Genomic DNA, 17,786 nt, shown 5'->3' on the forward strand with positions numbered 1-17,786 from the left:
TTGGATATTAAATATTCTCAAACTGCCTTTGTGGTCGCTTACTGTCTTTTTTGTTGTGTCAATGGATCTGCATGGCTGACTGGTAATATGATTATTATTATTATTATAATTATTATTCAAGATTGATCCAGCCTCAGGTAACACTTATCACAATGAAGCTACCCTCATTATTGCTTTAATGTCACAGCGTTGCCTTCTTTTGCAACAATCAATAGTGTGACATAATGTCTGCAGTGATTAATCAACTGTTTTTTAACACAACCAGCAGTATTGAGGGACTTTGCCCAATTAACTCTAATAGACTTTATAAACATCATTTTTTCCAATATTAAATCGCTCCCTGTGTTTGTCGTGCCTAGCCGAGCACACAGTTCAAGCCAATAAAGCAGATTTGCTGACACAATAGTGTTACTTTGAGTGAACGGATCAGCTGTAAGTTTGAGAAGGAAAATCTAACCACAAGGTCAATTCAGTGTCTGCTGTGGAGCTTTTGATCAAATCAAATAATCTTCATAAACAGATGAAGCAGCTACTAAGTGGATTTTTATAGTGTAGACCTTTTAACCTCAGCTTTGTTGGTTTAAAGAGCTCAAAGGAAAGTGGAAATCTGAACAGTTTCAGTGTCAAATACCACGCTAGCTCACCTAAAAACAATCAACATTTTTTTCATTGATGCTCATGTGCTACTTCAAGCATTTTCACGACATCACTATGCAGCAATATGTTTTATTCGGTGTGCAACAATGGCACTTATTGGCTCTGAGTCAATGAGCTGACAACAATTGACATATATTGACATATGAATAACTGACTGATTCATAGAGGGCCTGATTGACTGATACGTCCTCAGATGAAGTCATCAGTTGGTCTCCCATGGCGACCATAGACCCTCATGACAATGGAGATAATGACCTGTCACTTACTCACTTTCCCCGTGGCAAAGATGCATTTAGTATGATTCTTTAAATATACAAACTGATTATGGCTAAAGGAATACAGTAAAGAGATTTAAGAGATCTGCTCTGCCCTTCATGACCCTTTAGTGTTTCATAATATTTTCAGTATCTTTGTGTGACACATTCTTCATTCCATTAGTACTAACTGGTGTTGTTGTAATCAGGTCTATTAATGGCTCACTAATAACAGCTTGGAACCCAAACAGTGATGTGAAATGATCAGAATCCAATCAATCCGCTGCCCACTTTTTATTCTTACACTGGGGAATTTGGCAGCCTCTCCCTTCCTTCCTGCTTCCTCTCCCCAACCAACCACACATGGTAATTAACATCAGTATTTGAAGAAAAAGATGATTTAAACTGAAAAACAGAATCAGCTACAGTAAAGTACAGAAAAAAGCTGAAAAAATATAGTCTTAGGAGGACTTTATCAATGTCATTGATAGTATTTTTATAACATTATTAGGACTTGCAAATTGGTTTTTTTCAGGAATCACACACACACACACACACACCAACACTCACACACCAACACTGACACACAGAGGTTCCAGACCACTGGTTTAGCTGATGGAGCTAAAACGAAAGGCTGACTATTAGCCCTGGCTTAGACTAATCAATGACTTTTTGTGTGTGTGTGTGTGTGTGTGTGTGTGTGTGTGTGTGTGTGTGTGTGTGTGTGTGTGTGTGTGTGTGTGTGTGTGTGTGTGTGTGTGTGTGTGTGTGTGTGTGTGTGTCTGTGTCTGTGTCTGTCTGTCTCTCTCTCTCTCTCTCTCTCTCTCTCTCTCTCTCTCTCTCTCCATACCCAGAGAGGCGGGGTCTTCAGTTTGTTCAGGGAGTCCAAATGACTTTTGTTGCCATTGTATTCTCACATGGAGGATGTCATCGCCATTAACTGGTTTTTCTTTGGAAGTTCAAGAGGTGATGAATCAGATGAAAACAGATTTTTGGACAAATATTGTTTATGGTTTATGTATTTTTATAGCTTTTAATCTTTGTTTAGACACTAAAGAGTTGTCCTGAGTTCTAACTGAATTTTTAGAAACATTGTTCATGTCATTTTTTACAGTCTCCTACACTCGGACAAACAAGTTGGAACCATAATTAACAGGGGAACAGGTGAGTGAGTATTTATTATTTATTTATTCTATCACACAGTGGTGATTGATGCTGTTTGAAGATCAAAGTCTAATGTATTCATATAAATATTCATATAAATATTCGTTGTTCATGTGTAAAGTGAATTAAAATATAGTAAAAGTTAAACCTGGAATGTCGGAAAACCAAAGACAAGACTGACCTGGATAAAGTAATGAATGGAAATAAAATAGAATAAACATATTCTTCAACATCCTCATTTTGGTTTTGATGATAATTTACATTTTTTGCCTGTTTTCGAGGTTATTTCTGCAAAACTATTATGCTATTTGCTATTATCTTAAACTATATGCTCCAACACCTCTACTGAATTAAAATAATAATTTACTGGACCATAAAGTTGCTTAAAAGTGTGTGCAAATTCTTTTTTACAAAGCAGTCTTTGTTTGTTGCTGTACTTTCATAGTAAGTTTGGCATTAAACTCCTACTTCTGCTGATAGAAAAATTCCAGAGTTTATCCTTGTTAGAGGAAGGAGGGAGGCTCATCCCCACAGTCAGTGATCTGGGTCAGAGGGGGAGGAGGAGTCAAACAGCTGTTATACTGTACATAGGTAGTATGTGCGTGCATGTCTCTGTGTGTGTGTCAGTCAGTGTCTTAACCGTTCATGTTATTAATCTGACCCTCTCTGCATTTGTGTGTGTGCCAGATTGTTTTACAGCATTTGTATTTCCAAAACAGCATTAGCAGATGTTTTAATGTGTGTGTTTGTGTTTGTGTTGTGTGTGTGTGTGTGTGTGTGTTTGTATGTATGTGTGTGTGTGTCTGTATGGACATACGTGTGAGGCAATGAGAGTCCACTAGGTGTCTCAGTGTGTATATGTTATAAGATTCCGTCAGTCAAGTGCATCTTCCTCTACAAATTGCGACTCCCTTTTGAGCAACTACAACCGTCCCACCAGGACTCAGCTTTTCCTCTCTTCTTCCTGATATCGTCCCATTCCCATTTGCTTCCTATTCTCTTTTATTTTCCTCTCCTCCCTCCTCTTCTCTCTTTCTTTCTCCCCCTTTGCCCCCGTGACAGATGAACTCAGTAAATTCTAACCACTGCCACGTTTTCTCCCATCCATGCTCTTCCTCAGTAAAAACAGTCACTCAGAGAAAGATCAAGCAAAAAAACAAAACAAAGAAGTAAGAGAGAAATGGAAAAGAAGAATGGAGAAACAGCAGGTGAAAGAATTCCTGGTGAGAGAGATTAAGGGAAAAAAGAGGAAGAGAAACACAACTAAAAGCAGGAATAGAACGACAGTAGGTCAAAGAGCGTTAGAGAAAAGATAAGGGCAAGAGAGGGAGGTAGTGTTTGTGTTAATGTGTGTGTATGCGTGTGTGCTTGGATGTGTGTGTAGGAGAGAGTGGGAGGGATGGAGAGAAAAAAAAAAAGGAGGGAGGAGGGGTTTAATCCTGCCTGGATTATGGTATAAACTGGTCCCGCAGAGTAGGAAGAGATACGATGGAGAGAGAAAGAAGTCCCACTATCCCTCCATCCATCATTCACTCCTTACTCGCAGCGTAATCGCGTCCCACTGCTTCATGGTTTCGGTTTTGATCCACCAGGACTTGAGGTCAGCAGAGAGGATTCATTCAGGAAAAGGACGGCAGAAACACCTGTCTTTTTTGGGGGAATATGTGTGTGCATGTCCTGTTTGGGAATAAGATCTGGAAACAAGGACTTGAACACGAGTGAAGACAGAAGTTTTACCGGGACGACCCAAGTCTTTCATCCCTCTCCCTTTTTTTCCCCCAGCACCCTTCAGATCGGAGAGAGGGAGCATGGAGGAGAGAAGCGGATGATGGGAGCACTACAAATAGGATTAAAAGGTGTAGAGAGGGAGGTGTAGGAACATGGCCAGACTCCTTTGTGACTCTTGGCGTGCAGACGTGACCTTTGACACTGGAGACAAGAGCTTTCTAGACTCCATTGTGTGCTGTGGTACCCAGCTGAGCTGACATCAAATCATCATTCAGACAATTTTTTATTGTTATCAGTCATATTTGAACTTTCTCTCCAGACCCACATGTCTCAAAGAGAATGGTTTTAAAGCTTTGACCACATGACATAGTGAGTAATCTTCAATGGAACTCCGTCTATTATGATTTGGGGACGTATTTTAATCATCCTGCAACCCACTTTTTGGCTCCAGCTTGTGCTCTTTTTAAATTAGCATCCTGCGATTCCGGACAGCATGTGGGATTGTGATTATTTTGGCTCACAGGAAAAGCAGCTCTCAAATCTTTCCGCTCACAGATTCTGGCTTCTCAGTGTCTTTCTTCGAAGCCAAATTGAGCCTTAAATCTGTGACTGCTAAGGATGACATGTGTTCTCTGGCGCTGAACGTTGAGCTCTCTGGATCCTTTGCTTTTCCTGAGCAGGCCTCGGACTGTCTTGGATTCTCCACATGTCACTATGGATCCTTGTATATGTTAGGCTGCTCAGTTGCAAAGTCTGCCTCTATTAAAGTCCCTGGAGAGTCTCGAGATTTGAACTATGCATGAATGTGTTTGAGAACATTGTGGATTGGATCTTTACATTTTGGTAACAATTACCAGGCAAGTTGACAAAAAGTGTTTTTCTTTTTAGGCCTGAGCAAGTTGTTGGTTTGATTTTCACTGTAATTTCTAAATTAGGCTATGTACAAATTTAAAGCGGCTATAGTCAATATTTCATATTAAGGATGTATCACATATATCATGGTTGCTCATGGCGACGAACCCACAGATAATAATCACCCACCCATTTCTGCTCAGCTCTATAGAGTTTTATACCCTCTTTTATCACAATTTTGGGTTAATATGCTGCAACTTTACGGTTTTGGTCTCATTGTAGTTTTCTCAACAAAAAGCTCTAAAAATCCACTATACATCATTCTAATCTCACTTTGCTCTCTCCTAATTTAATCCTTTTTCTCTTAGAGCCAGCGTGCAACAATTGTTGGACTGATGCGGATCGTGGCAGCTGCAGGGATGAATCTCAGGATCTGGGGAAACGCTGGGAATGCCAGTAAATCGGACAGAAGTGGGCCGAACAGAGGGAGGCTGGTGCTGCTGCTGTGGATTATCCTCTCCAGCTCGCTGTGCCTGATGGTCGAGGGCCAGATGAAGCTCTCACCGGAAACGTGAGTACAGTTCCACTACAAAACCCTCACACTTAGCGTTTCACCCCCAGGAACTGAACCATTTCTGTCAGATCAAGTTTGGATGTCACTGTAAAAGCTATCGATCATGCAGGTTTTGTGAGAGACAAATATGCACATGTAAATTTCATTTAAAACGCATACAATTTTCACTCAATAAACCTTCATTAATTCACTCAAATATTTAATCTCATAGATTTGTATGACATTTATACCAAGGATCTTAACTTGACTGACTTCCCTTATCTGGCCTTGTTGCAAAAGTTGCTATTATTGCATTTACCTGTGAAGGCTACAACGATTGTATCCTCACTTACAACGAAACACAATTTGCTGCCTTTTAGCAGTAAATACAAGTAAGAATACCGCAAACCTTGTTCCTTATTAAGACATTACATCAACAATTTGTACCAGGTCATTTCCCCGTGGACACCCTGCCAAGTCTACATGTAGCGTTGTCCTTTTTGAAGCCACGCGTTCGATGAATGAGTCAATAATGTTCTATCTATTTTGGTGGATGGCTCCACACAGACACATATGGGCCATATGGGCACCTGTGGGATAGGGGGGGTTAGCTAACTGCCAAACTATCCTGCAGCCTCTCTGCAGCTACAGCCAAGTATTTTGAAGATGACGTATGAATTTGGCTGTGCCCAGATATTGATTAAAAAACACATTTGGTGATGATTATGTTTCTAGTTTTTTATTTAGGGTTTGCTTAGCTCCACAAATGTTACTATTCATTGCCATAGTAACTTGGGATGTTTAGAATTGTTAAATATCAGCATGTAAATATTGTCATTGTGAGCATGCCAACGTTAACATTTAGCTCACCAGTGTGTTTAAAGCTTTGGTAGGTAACATTGGGGAAAAAAAAAACGTCACATTGAATAAATGATCCAACATAAAAACCAAGCTCACTGTTGCCAATTGTTTTGCAATGAAAGTAGTTAGCAGCACTAGCTCCAAATGTGGCTAAATCTAGCAAGAAAGTCGACAAGCCGGCCACACTGACAGCCCGTCCCTTCAGGCCTCCCTCCAACGCCAGTCCCCTTAAATTATCATTATGAACGTAAACAAGGAACATGGCTTAGTACGCACAGTTGTAAGGCTAGAAGCATTTGGAAGACTCCAGTGAAGCCCAATCAGTGCATGGGCCGAGTGAGAACTGGTTGACAGGTGGCCTGTGGCTGGTTGGACAGGCTTATTACAGTCCTGCAACAGCCACAGATACTAGATTTTTTTTTTTTTTTTGTCAGAGCATTTGATGTGCTGTTGGGATGTAAAGGGAATTTCAACAATTATAACAAAAAAGGAAACCCTCAAAGAGCCGCTAGCATGGCTGTAAACTCTTTCCAGTTCATATGTCTATTGATACATTGTGCAGTCAAAGCTAACAGTATGTAGGGCTGCGTTTAACGTTGTATTAAATATGTTTTTTTTCACCCAGATCTTTATTGGCAAAAAAAATTGTAACATCAAACAATGACAGTGACAAAAATCATTGTAATTTATACAAATCTGTTGATTTGGATTTATTTGCAACCTACTTCCACCTTTTTTTATAACTCCTCTTCTATGTCCCTGTTTATATGAACAGTAATAGAAATGCCTAAAATCATGTCATTTGGAAATTTTCTACCAGTGCTGGAAAAAAATGATTCACTTTCCCAAATACAAAGCTGACTTTTACACAAGGGACTTGTGATAACTCATAATGCCTAATGTGTTTTGTTTTCACAGCACCGTTCACTTTGTTAAATATGTGGTCGGTTTCTCTCCCCCCTATTTTTTTCTTTTGGGAATTAAATGCTGCGTTTGTTTGTTCTCCAAAAAACAGACAAAGCTCTTTTCCTTTAACAGCTTTCAGACCTCCTGCTGACTAAAAACACTAACAGATCGATACAGTGCTGTCAGTCCACAATAGCCTATTAACTGCGTGTGTGTGTGTGTGTGTGTGTGTGTGTGTGTGTGTGTGTGTGTGTGTGTGTGTGTGTGTGTGTGTGTGTGTGTATGTGTGTTAAAGTGGAAGGGGTTGAGAGCGACAGAGAAACTCAGAGAAACAGAAATACACAGCATTTTGTTACTTGCACTGAAAACCAAAAAAGCACTGGTTTATTGTACAGTTTCAGTATATACTATGTATGCGTGAGTTTTGCGCTTACACAGCTCAGAGAGCGTGTGCCGTCACTAGACGGGCTGGTGTGACAAGGGAGATTAAAGCTCCTGGGTCAGCAGAGATCATCAGGGCAACGACGGTCACTGAGCCCAAAATGCTTCACTCCGCCTGGGGAAGATTTGGCAGCAGGGCCCCTCTGGCTCATTTCAGGACAACAAGGTCAAATCCTTAGTCTCTGAGGGAACATCGCTCTGCAGTCAGGAGGCAAACAGATAACTGTCAGAAAGACATCAATAGAAATGACACATTTAGGCAACAACTTAGGAGATGAGCACATTTTTTTGACTGTGAGACACCCTAGATACCCTCATAAAAGGCTGTGGGTAAGATTTTGTCATTTTCATAAGTCAAACTAGTTTTATAGTGAGTTGCAGCCTTTACCGTAACCATGGAGAGTTACTTACTGTGTTGTATTTGGTCTGCCTAAAGCTCTATCTTAATCTGTCCTTGCATGGCCTGTACAGTGGTATAGTAGCTCACGTCAACCTTGCTCTTTAACAGCTTTGGTCTTAGAGGCACAACAAACATTTAAACTACCTTAAACAGTCAGGAGCGCTTTTGATATCACTGAACGAAGAAAAAAAAAAACTGATAATAGTAACACTCTACATTTTAAAATGAACCACACATTTCAGTCAAGACAGTATTTTAAGTACTGAGGCTGGCATGTTATAACTGTGGCTACCCTGCCTGCTGACCAGCAGCGAGCTGGCTGGCTCCCCATAGGTTGAGCCATCTGTCACATCCTGTCTACTCTCTAACCTCTATTAGCTCTCCTTGGCTGCATCCACATTAAGGATTTGTAGAATTACTTCATTACTTCATGTTATAGAACACAGAGTAACCTATCTGACTGTCAGCTTCTACTGTCACCTTCACAGTAATCTGTTTTAATCTGTAATTGGTGAATGTACCGTAACCTCTTGTCATAATTGGCTGCATGCTTTTTAGGGTCACTCTCACTATGGACCTTGTTTTATAAGCTATAAGTTATTTTTTCAGGAAAGACACAAGTGAAATAAATCGATTTAGAAAGAGGCCTTATCTCTTTCTCCAATTAACCTTTTCTCAAAGCGCTGTGTTACACTTTAGGGAAGTACTTTGCTGCTTCTAGCCGTGAAATAAATTCAGACATGATTTGTTCAACAATTGTTTCAGAGCTTAAACACAATGAGTTATTGCTAATGGAGTCAATTGTGACATTTACTTCATAGTGCTTTTATTCAGTTTATTGCATGCATTTGCAAGCAATGCACTCTTTATAAAGGGTTTATAAATTGGAACTATTGATAATGTCAAAGGTCAACAGATCATCTAGTAACGTTTTGTCGATCAGTTCTAAGCAAGACCATCTTTCGGGCTGCCATGATGTGAAAAGTCCCTTTGACTGATTGGACCGTACCTTTTAAGTTATTGCATTTCTTTCATAGACATCAATAAAAGCGTTGATTAACTGTCACTAATCGTGTTTTTCTCCCTTTCCAGGGTGCAGCAGTGGGCTGTGTCCTTTGGCAAAGAGTTGGCTGCCCTGTCCGCCAGATACTCTGGAGCTAAACTGCTACAGAAGGTAGGAGATCACCCACATTAAGAAACACAGACACACACCCACAAATACACACAAACACACATGATGTTAGACAGAAACATGGATACACATACACAAGCTAAAACCAGTACATACATATACACACAAAATGCAAATATTTTCCAAGGCATCTCAGTTTTATGTGTTCTGAGATGAATTAAGATACATTATATTGTGTGTCAGTAATTTTCCATTTCAGACGGACAGATTAGTGATGTTGAGGGGGAGGTGGTGGTTGTGGGGATTTAATTGCAGATTGCCGATTTACAAATTTGGCTGCTGGCATTAAGAAAATACAAAGACAAGGACCTAATTACAGAGACATAAATGTACTTAATGGTAAATGGAGACAGTTGGATGTGGAGCAGAAGAGACTGAGTCGAGCGGGGTCTGTAGCTCCTCCCCCACCCCTCTGCTCCACCGTCCAATGGGAGATCGACTGACTGGCATACATTTGCTGTACAACATCTGCACATGGCCCAGAGACCAATGTCATGACACACTTAATTCAAAAGCACAAAAATAAACTCACACGATGTTGACCTTAAAAAAACATTAGTGTGCTTTAACAGTACATGCATTAAAAGTCATGCGGATATACTGTAGCTCATTGAACTGAGTTGAATTAGAATTTTGTTCATAGTTGTGTGACTTACCTTAGAGACAGAAGAAGAGGTTATCCTTGTTTGTGTGTGTATGTGTGTCTTTAAGTAATTAGGATGTACGGTCTTTCTCAGCATGCCACCCTGTAGAATACCTAGCAGGCCCACTCACCATCTGCACACACACACACACACACACACACACACACACACACACACACACACACACACACACACACACACACACACACACACACACACACACACACACACACACTGTGTGTTCACTGATACATGCTACTACTGACCATCTCCCTCTACAGCATTTATGTATCTATATTTTTGTTTCACGAAATTCATGTTTCTGTTCTACAGCACAAAACATCCACTATAACCAACTTTAACAGATTTCTTCCAAAATTAAAAACAGCAATCGCGGTAGGATATTTGTGCTTGTGTTGTAGACTGGATTAACCTCCGATTAAATCAATGTTTAGTTGGTAGAAACAGGTTTCCAGAGTGAGAACCACATAAGATTAAAAATACTGACTAATTTGATCAAGCCACCCCAGAGACATGGCAGTAAATGGATGGTAGGAGTTGCAGTTGTCATAGTAGTAGCAATACAACTAGTTGCTGTTGTAACAGTATCAGTAATAGCAGTATGTGTATATAATGTAGACTGATGTCTCCTAGTTGCACACTTTATCCTGTTATTTAGTCAGTGATGTGTAAAAAGCGCCCAGTGCATTCGTTTAAGCTCGGCAACAAGAAGCCATTAATCACCCACCTCTGTCTAATCGATGGCTTTCTCGTTATCTGGGGAACATTTAGTGACTCTGTCTTCTTGCCTGAGTAAACTGAATAGGATATTGAGTATTTGAGTTTATATAAGAAGATAATAGAGAAATTGTTTGAACTTTACTTTTGGTTGGAAAGGGGCTTTTGCAGTTATTTGCAGAGAGCTTTAATAGAGCTCTTCGTCATCCCTTTTTTAATTCATATCTGTTTGTCTCTCTCATCTGTCTAATTCAGTCCGGCTGTTTCTGCCCTGTAATGGTAATTGAAAAAAAGCTTACTTTAAATAACAAATAGGGCATATAGTTTCCCCACTATTCTAAGCTGTCAGAAGTTATTTCTACGTCAACAGGCTCCCAAAAGTTGCTAACTTTTTCTTAAATATGAATAATTAACTTAACCTTATAATCATCTTCCTGTAATAGAAAACAAGTCCAATGTCCATTACCCCCCCCCCCCCCCCCCAAAATAATTTACTGTAAATACATCATAAAGCTTTACGACTGATGCTTTCATCATCAGTGCCGGAAATTAACTCCTCAGTCCACAGGCAAGAACAGCACGACGTCGCTTAGATTACATTTATGTAACTGCTTTAATTCAGTAGCTCAGTGAACAAAACCCACCAGCCACTAGCAGCCACAATAATACATTAGAACATGCACAGATGTCAGTCAGGAGGCGCAGTGTGCAGTGGATGGTTTTCTTGTGGCATCACTCTGTCATATTGCAGATTAGAGACGGGGTCTGGGGAGGGGATGAAGTCAGCGCTTGACCCTCATACGTACTAACTGTGAATGTGTGGGGGGTATGTGTGTGTGTGTAAAATGATATAATCCCAGGATCCCTTCCATGATTATCTGTGTCTCTGCTTGTGGTTTTCCATTGTATATTTGACCAAGATAGTGTACGTGACTTTTAAATATAAAAATACATTTGGTGGTAGTCAAATCGAGGCAATATATTATAATCCTTACTCTCTTTTGTTTTATTGATCACACTTTCTCTTGAAGGATTCTCTGTAAGTTTTCAGCACTGCTATTAATGAGAAAACTGTGTTTATTTTTTAAAGAAATACAAGGATGTAGAGCCAGTGGTGAAGATAGAGGAGGTGGACGGAGAGGAGCTAGTAAAGAAGTTTGCAGAGGAGATGGAGGAGATGCTTGGGAGGAAGATGAAATCTGTGAAGGTAAAAATGATACACTCTGTTAAAGCAAACAAACACTTAAGGGTAATCATTTTGACATGTGCTCTTCTGCAGACATGAGATGGTTTAAATGTCCTGAAAGACACTCTTTTCAGTGTCTCCCTCTTTTTATTGTATATATTTTCAGTTCTTTCTTCAGGGGATGAATTGGTGTGAACTTTTATACATCACTTATGCCCACCACTTACTTATACCTTATACTTATACCTACTCGAACTGAAGACTATCAGTTGTGCTCGTAACCTTACTGAGGTGTAAAAGATAAGTGGAAATTGGTGCGCTGCAGTTTGCAAGCTAGTTATTTGTTTTTTTTCATGATCTTTCCACTTTCGGCTCAGCACCTGCCCTCTTTGGTTTGGATGTGAATTATTTGCTCAGTTTGTATCCTTAACCTGGTGTATTTTATCACAGAGGTTGGCAGAAGCAGCAGAGGATGCTGACCTTTACCACGAGTACAATGAAACACTAACGGTATGTGACACTAACCCCTGTGCACAGTTTGTGACTTTTTGGCCTATAAGTTTTTAACTACTGATATATACCCAAAATATACTATTCTTTATTGTAACCCCTACTTGGTTGTGTCTGCACTACTGTACTATTACCATCATAGCCATAACTATATTAAAGATTTTCTGCTTGTGGAACATATATGCTTGTGTAGAAAATAAGCATTCAACAACTCAATGCGAGTTAACTTTGTTATTTCAGACCCACCACACAGACAAATATACTTCTGTAGAATCTTTACACATGTCTTCAATGTTTTTAACTCTTGTATCTAGTTTGAATACTTTAACTCCATTCTGGTCAACACGGTGGATGAGGATGGGAATCCAGTGTCGCTGGGAGGAGAATTCGCTCTGGAGAAGAATGAACACTTCAATAAACTGCCTGTCAACACACAACTGAGTAACATACAAGTTCCTACTAATGTTTACAACAGAGGTACAGAAGTGTGAACACACACAGACACACACATGCAGCCTGTGATTATTGTGATTGCCAGTAGAATATAAACGTCATTCTTTCTTTCTCTCTCTCTCTCTGTAGATCCAGATATTCTGAATGGAGCCTATATGTCTGAGGCTCTGAATGACGTGTTCATTGATAACTTCCAGAAAGATCCAACTCTGACCTGGCAGTACTTTGGCAGTGCTGCAGGCTTCTTCAGGTTGTACCCAGGTACGTACACATCCTACATTTAGGACATCCTCCAAAACGTCTTCGGTCGCACGTTTCTCTTGTGTGGTCACTATGTTAAGACAACATGAACAGAGCTGGAGATGAATGTGCAGCTAACACAAGCCAAACAGAATACTTACACAGCAACTGATGATGCAGGAAGCTGTCTGTCAAACGTGATGACTCAGTCTCAGCTACAATATGGCTGCTGGTGAATTCTCTCCTGTGTGTGTGTGTGTGTATGTGAGTAATTAGAGGATTTGTGACACAGCTTGTTTTACTCATCGGCTATCTCATCGCTCATTATTTGACAGTCTGTCACTATCCATCCATGCATTCATTTGTCCATCCGTTAACCCAACCAGGCAGTCGATCAGCAGTTGTGAGCGTCTGCCTTTGCTAAACCTCTATCTTTCTCTCTGTCTCCAGGGATCCAGTGGATTCCAGATGAAAATGGTGTGGTCACCTTTGATTGCAGAAACAGAAACTGGTAAGGATGTATTCCTGTCAACATCTGCCCTTTGAACATTCATAGCTCTCTGTAATGTTTGTAAGTGCAGGATAGTGCTTCTCTAATGAATGACAGAAGAACCATAACAACTCAGCTCAAACCCCAATTATGGGCCTGACACTCCAAGCCAGCAGCCATTGGGCGCCATAAGTGTCTATGGCTGACTGCTAGGGCCACAACGGGGAAACATTTGGGTCAACCTTGTGACCAGCAACATATACAAAGAACACCATTACTGAGAGTTAGTTTAAAAAGGCACAAAGGTCTTATTTATAAGTAATTCCATGAATTAACCAAAAATATGAGAGTCTGGAGGCCTGGATTGAAATTAAACTACAAGTTAAACAAAGCTAATAAGACATTCATCCTTAGAAGAAGAAAAAGAGATGAACGTGAAACAAAGAGAAAAAGAAAACTAAACGACAGGCAGAAGGCTGCTTTGTCGTTTAGAGAGATCCTTCTCCTCCAGCCTCCTTTAAATATGGAGGGCAGGGCCACCCACTAATCATCTGATCAGGAACACAGGGAGAGCAGGAAGAAGCAGGAAGAAGAGAGAGAGAAGAGCACAAGAAGGGCCCTACATCACTTATAGTTTTTTCAGTGTGTCAAGCTGCCACCAGTCTGCCCATATCAGCGACTATTTGGCTGATTGAGCATGTTGAATCTGTTGCAGAGGCAGTTAGTGAGAGAAGTCGTTCTGACTTCAGCAGTTGTTCAGCCTCCTGAATCAATGTCTTTACCCATTTAGTACAGTTTATCCTCCTTTTAAGTGCAACTTTTAAGACATCTTTAATAGTTGTCAGGTAATGTTCGAAGAAAAAGCATTTTATCAGTCTGCTAGTTTATCTGTGCCCTTACAAGTGCAGATAGATACAATTTACTGTAATGTTAAAGTTTGTTCCCTTAAATAAAAAAAGAGTATATGCTGAAAAGAGAGACAGCGGCTCTAAGTAGATCTATTCCTCCTTTTACCCTTAAGAGCCCCAATTGTGGGTGCAGAATGTGTCAAAGACATCCATAAATACCGCAATGGGACAAGACTTGGTTATACATCAGCAGCTGTATAGTCTTTTACAATTAACGCTGCACATGAACATCTCATTAACAGGCCTTATTCTCAGCAGACACATTGACTTGTCATGCTAGGAAAAGCACAGGTGTTACTAATAACATTAAAGACGGCTCCGTTAGATTCAAGTGTCTGTGTAAAAGTGAGCCAGCAGGCATAACACTGGGACACTGAAACCTATCGTTGATTTTATTACTTACACCTGTGCTTTTGCTACTGTGACGTGTCAAACTGTCTTCCCTGTAAAGATTACTGTTTATTTAAAGTACATCAAGTTCCATGAACTCAGGCAGAACATAAAAGGATAAGGCTTAAACTCCGCCTGCTCCGTCTGTCTGTAGATTACTGGTAAAAAATAGTCTTTGTTCATCCCTTAGTGTAATTTGGTTTGTGTTACAATAAAGACAAAGTCTTTACTGTCTCTTTCTAGGTATATCCAGGCAGCCACGTCGCCTAAAGATGTGGTAATCGTGGTGGATGTCAGTGGAAGCATGAAGGGGCTCAGATTGACCATAGCCAAACACACCATCAATACAATCCTGGACACACTGGGGGAAAATGACTTTGTTAATATCATAGCTGTAAGTACACACACACACACACACACACACACACACACACACACACACACACACACACACACACACACACACACACACACACACACACACACACACACACACACACACACACACACACGTTGAAATAAAAACACACAGACAAGCTAATGCACAGGTATAGTACAGAGACCAGGGGAAATACGCGGAAACACAGGCAAACAGGCACGAATACACACATCAAACACACAATCTGCTACAGGCATTTACTTTCAGTACCATCAAAGCTTCAAAATTCATTTTGTTTTCAGGTTTTTCAGGATTTTGGCTGCGTTCAGTTCTACAACTACAAATCGGTGTAATAAGCATGGTTTATCCTGGTATTACTGTGTGTGTAATCATACGCCTCCGGCAAATCCGCTGCCCTTAAGCTGTTTCTACACAGAATTTAAAGCTACACTCCTCTCAAAGAAACTGACCATGCAGTAGAATGAGTGTTTTTTAAAGTTTTATTTTAAAATAGAAAGGGTTTAAATCCCACTTGTATGTAATTTGACAGTGGTTATATCTATGTTTTATCAGTAGATTAAATATACAACCAAGACAACATGCCCACGTGCATTAGCAGCTTCCAGGATGATAAACACCATGTTTAAATTTCATCTGAAAAAACAAACAAATAAAAAAATATATTTATTACATTCATATTAATAATATAGCATTCAAATATTTTCATTCACTTTCATAGTTGCAGATTAATAACAGTTAAATAGTCTCTGTGTCATAGAATCACACATGGACTGGAGGAAATAAGTGTTATGTAGTTAAGATATATTTTGATATTTAGGGATTGATTGAGGGTTTGATTTGAGGGTAGTAAAACTTAATCATCACCTGTTACAAAGGCCAATCATGTTGACTGTTAATCATGCAGATCATTGTTCATATTGAGTAACATATTTGGTTTCTCTCCCCAGTACAGTGATTACGTTCGCTACGTGGAACCCTGCTTCAAAGGAACGCTGGTACAAGCTGATCTGGATAACAGAGAGGTAACGTCACACACACACACACACACACACACACACACACACACATAGTGGAAACACAAGCTAGACAGCTAATTAATTCCCTTAAACTCTGCTAATCCTCTCAATACATTACACTGTCTTCACATCACATTAAAATTTTAATTAACAAGTAGGCGTTCATATTAATATCCCATTGTTTTACTGCTGCTTTGCCCCCCCCCCTTCCTCTGGTCTCCTGTTTTTAATACACCAACACCTTCTCAGTCTGCCCAGTCCCTTTCTGTGTGAGTGTGCGTTACGTGTTGGATGTATGCCCTACTTTCAATCCCCTCCACATCATCCCAGATCAGGTGAGGTCGCAAGGCCTCTGTCAATTTTAAGTAGGTCACATGACCTGTCAACAAGAGATTTGATTGGTTTAATGCCTAGAGGCAGGCCGTAACAGAATGGGCTTACAGATGTTGGCTGACACACACGGGACGACTGAGTTTTGTGGATGTTGTATAAGAGTTCCTACATTCCCAAACAACTATTTCCATGTTCAGTCATAACGAGTTAAATTTGTATTTTTTAAGTAATTTTTGTTTTCAGTTTTGTCAAATGTTGGGCAGTTAAATCCGTGAATGGGGAAAGAAAAGGCATACTAGGGGCCCAAAAAGGCCTTAAATGGATGCTGAAGGTGCCTAGACTCTCCTTGATTTTTTTTGGCATGATAGAGTTATACATATTTAAGTAAATGTTCTCATGTCTTGGTCATTTCAAGGTTATTACAAAAATACATGCAAATTGCAAAAAAAACATTTTAAAGGAAACAGCTTTGTTACATTTGGGTATCAGAGTATACAATAATAATCATAAGCAATAATTTCAGTTACAGGATATACAATTCTGTTAAGAGTCCCACAAAGGCTAGGTCTATCCCGTGTCTGCACAGTGGTGCCACCCGCAACAATGTGGCCATTCATCATAGTGTGTGTGTGTTGTATGCAAGTGTAAATGAATTTTTACCTCTTGGTGTTTAAGTGATTTTGCCATAATTGTTCAGTGTGCCAATGAGCCGGGGATAATCCTTCTCCCTCATGATCTATCTCTCTCCCTTCTTTTCTACGGTTACCGGCGTTAACCAAAAGGATAACATTCGTGGCTATGTGACAATTTCTGTGTTTATATGTTGTGTGTCTCTCTCACAGCATTTCAAGCTATTGGTTGAGGGGCTTCATGTCAAAGGCGAGGGCAGAGTGAAAAATGCAATGAAGGAGTCGTTTAAGATCCTCAATGAGGTTTGTGGCTCTTCGCAACATTCACAGCAACTGCTAGATCTTAACAATACACAGCTTTGCTTGCAAAAATAAAATCCAGTTAACTCTTTGGAGATTCTATATCTTCACTACACAATTCACAGGTCTGTTGTACAACCTTCCAATATCCAGTAAATTGTGTGTGTGTTTAGGCTGCAGCACTGGGCCAGGGCAGCCTGTGTAACCAGGCCATTATGCTGATAACAGACGGAGCCATGGAGGACTTCCAGAGTGTTTTTGAAGAGTTCAACTGGCCAGAACGACGGGTATGACACACACACACACACACACACGCACACAAGCATAATCAACTACAAGCACCAGTGCAACCACACAAACACAAATCCCTGATAGCATTAAGGCTGTTAGGAGTAATACATTAGTTTATCCCATCTCACTATATACTTTATTGTCTCCCCAGGTTCGAGTTTTCACCTATCTGATTGGACGGGAGGTGACATTTGCTGAAAATGTAAAATGGATTGCCTGCAACAACAAGGGTAAAATGGGGATCAATCAG

General features: G+C 40.1%; 1 protein-coding gene across 1 annotated transcript in view; it reads left to right on the top strand.

Moving 5' to 3' along the window:
• Positions 1-5,050: 5,050 nt before the first annotated feature.
• cacna2d4a (calcium channel, voltage-dependent, alpha 2/delta subunit 4a) overlaps positions 5,051-17,786 on the top strand; it is an 80,163-nt gene continuing 67,427 nt past the window's right edge. Inside the window, exons 1-12 of the mRNA XM_054624442.1 lie at positions 5,051-5,226; positions 8,909-8,990; positions 11,481-11,597; positions 12,027-12,086; positions 12,401-12,563; positions 12,669-12,800; positions 13,230-13,290; positions 14,811-14,961; positions 15,915-15,989; positions 17,159-17,248; positions 17,419-17,532; positions 17,688-17,766. Of these exons, the coding sequence (XP_054480417.1) occupies positions 5,051-5,226; positions 8,909-8,990; positions 11,481-11,597; positions 12,027-12,086; positions 12,401-12,563; positions 12,669-12,800; positions 13,230-13,290; positions 14,811-14,961; positions 15,915-15,989; positions 17,159-17,248; positions 17,419-17,532; positions 17,688-17,766 (1,300 nt within the window). The remainder of the gene's footprint in view (positions 5,227-8,908; positions 8,991-11,480; positions 11,598-12,026; positions 12,087-12,400; positions 12,564-12,668; positions 12,801-13,229; positions 13,291-14,810; positions 14,962-15,914; positions 15,990-17,158; positions 17,249-17,418; positions 17,533-17,687; positions 17,767-17,786) is intronic.

This window comes from Anoplopoma fimbria, chromosome 23 (genome assembly GCF_027596085.1).
Source record: "Anoplopoma fimbria isolate UVic2021 breed Golden Eagle Sablefish chromosome 23, Afim_UVic_2022, whole genome shotgun sequence".
In the NCBI taxonomy this organism is placed as follows: Eukaryota; Metazoa; Chordata; class Actinopteri; order Perciformes; family Anoplopomatidae; genus Anoplopoma; species Anoplopoma fimbria.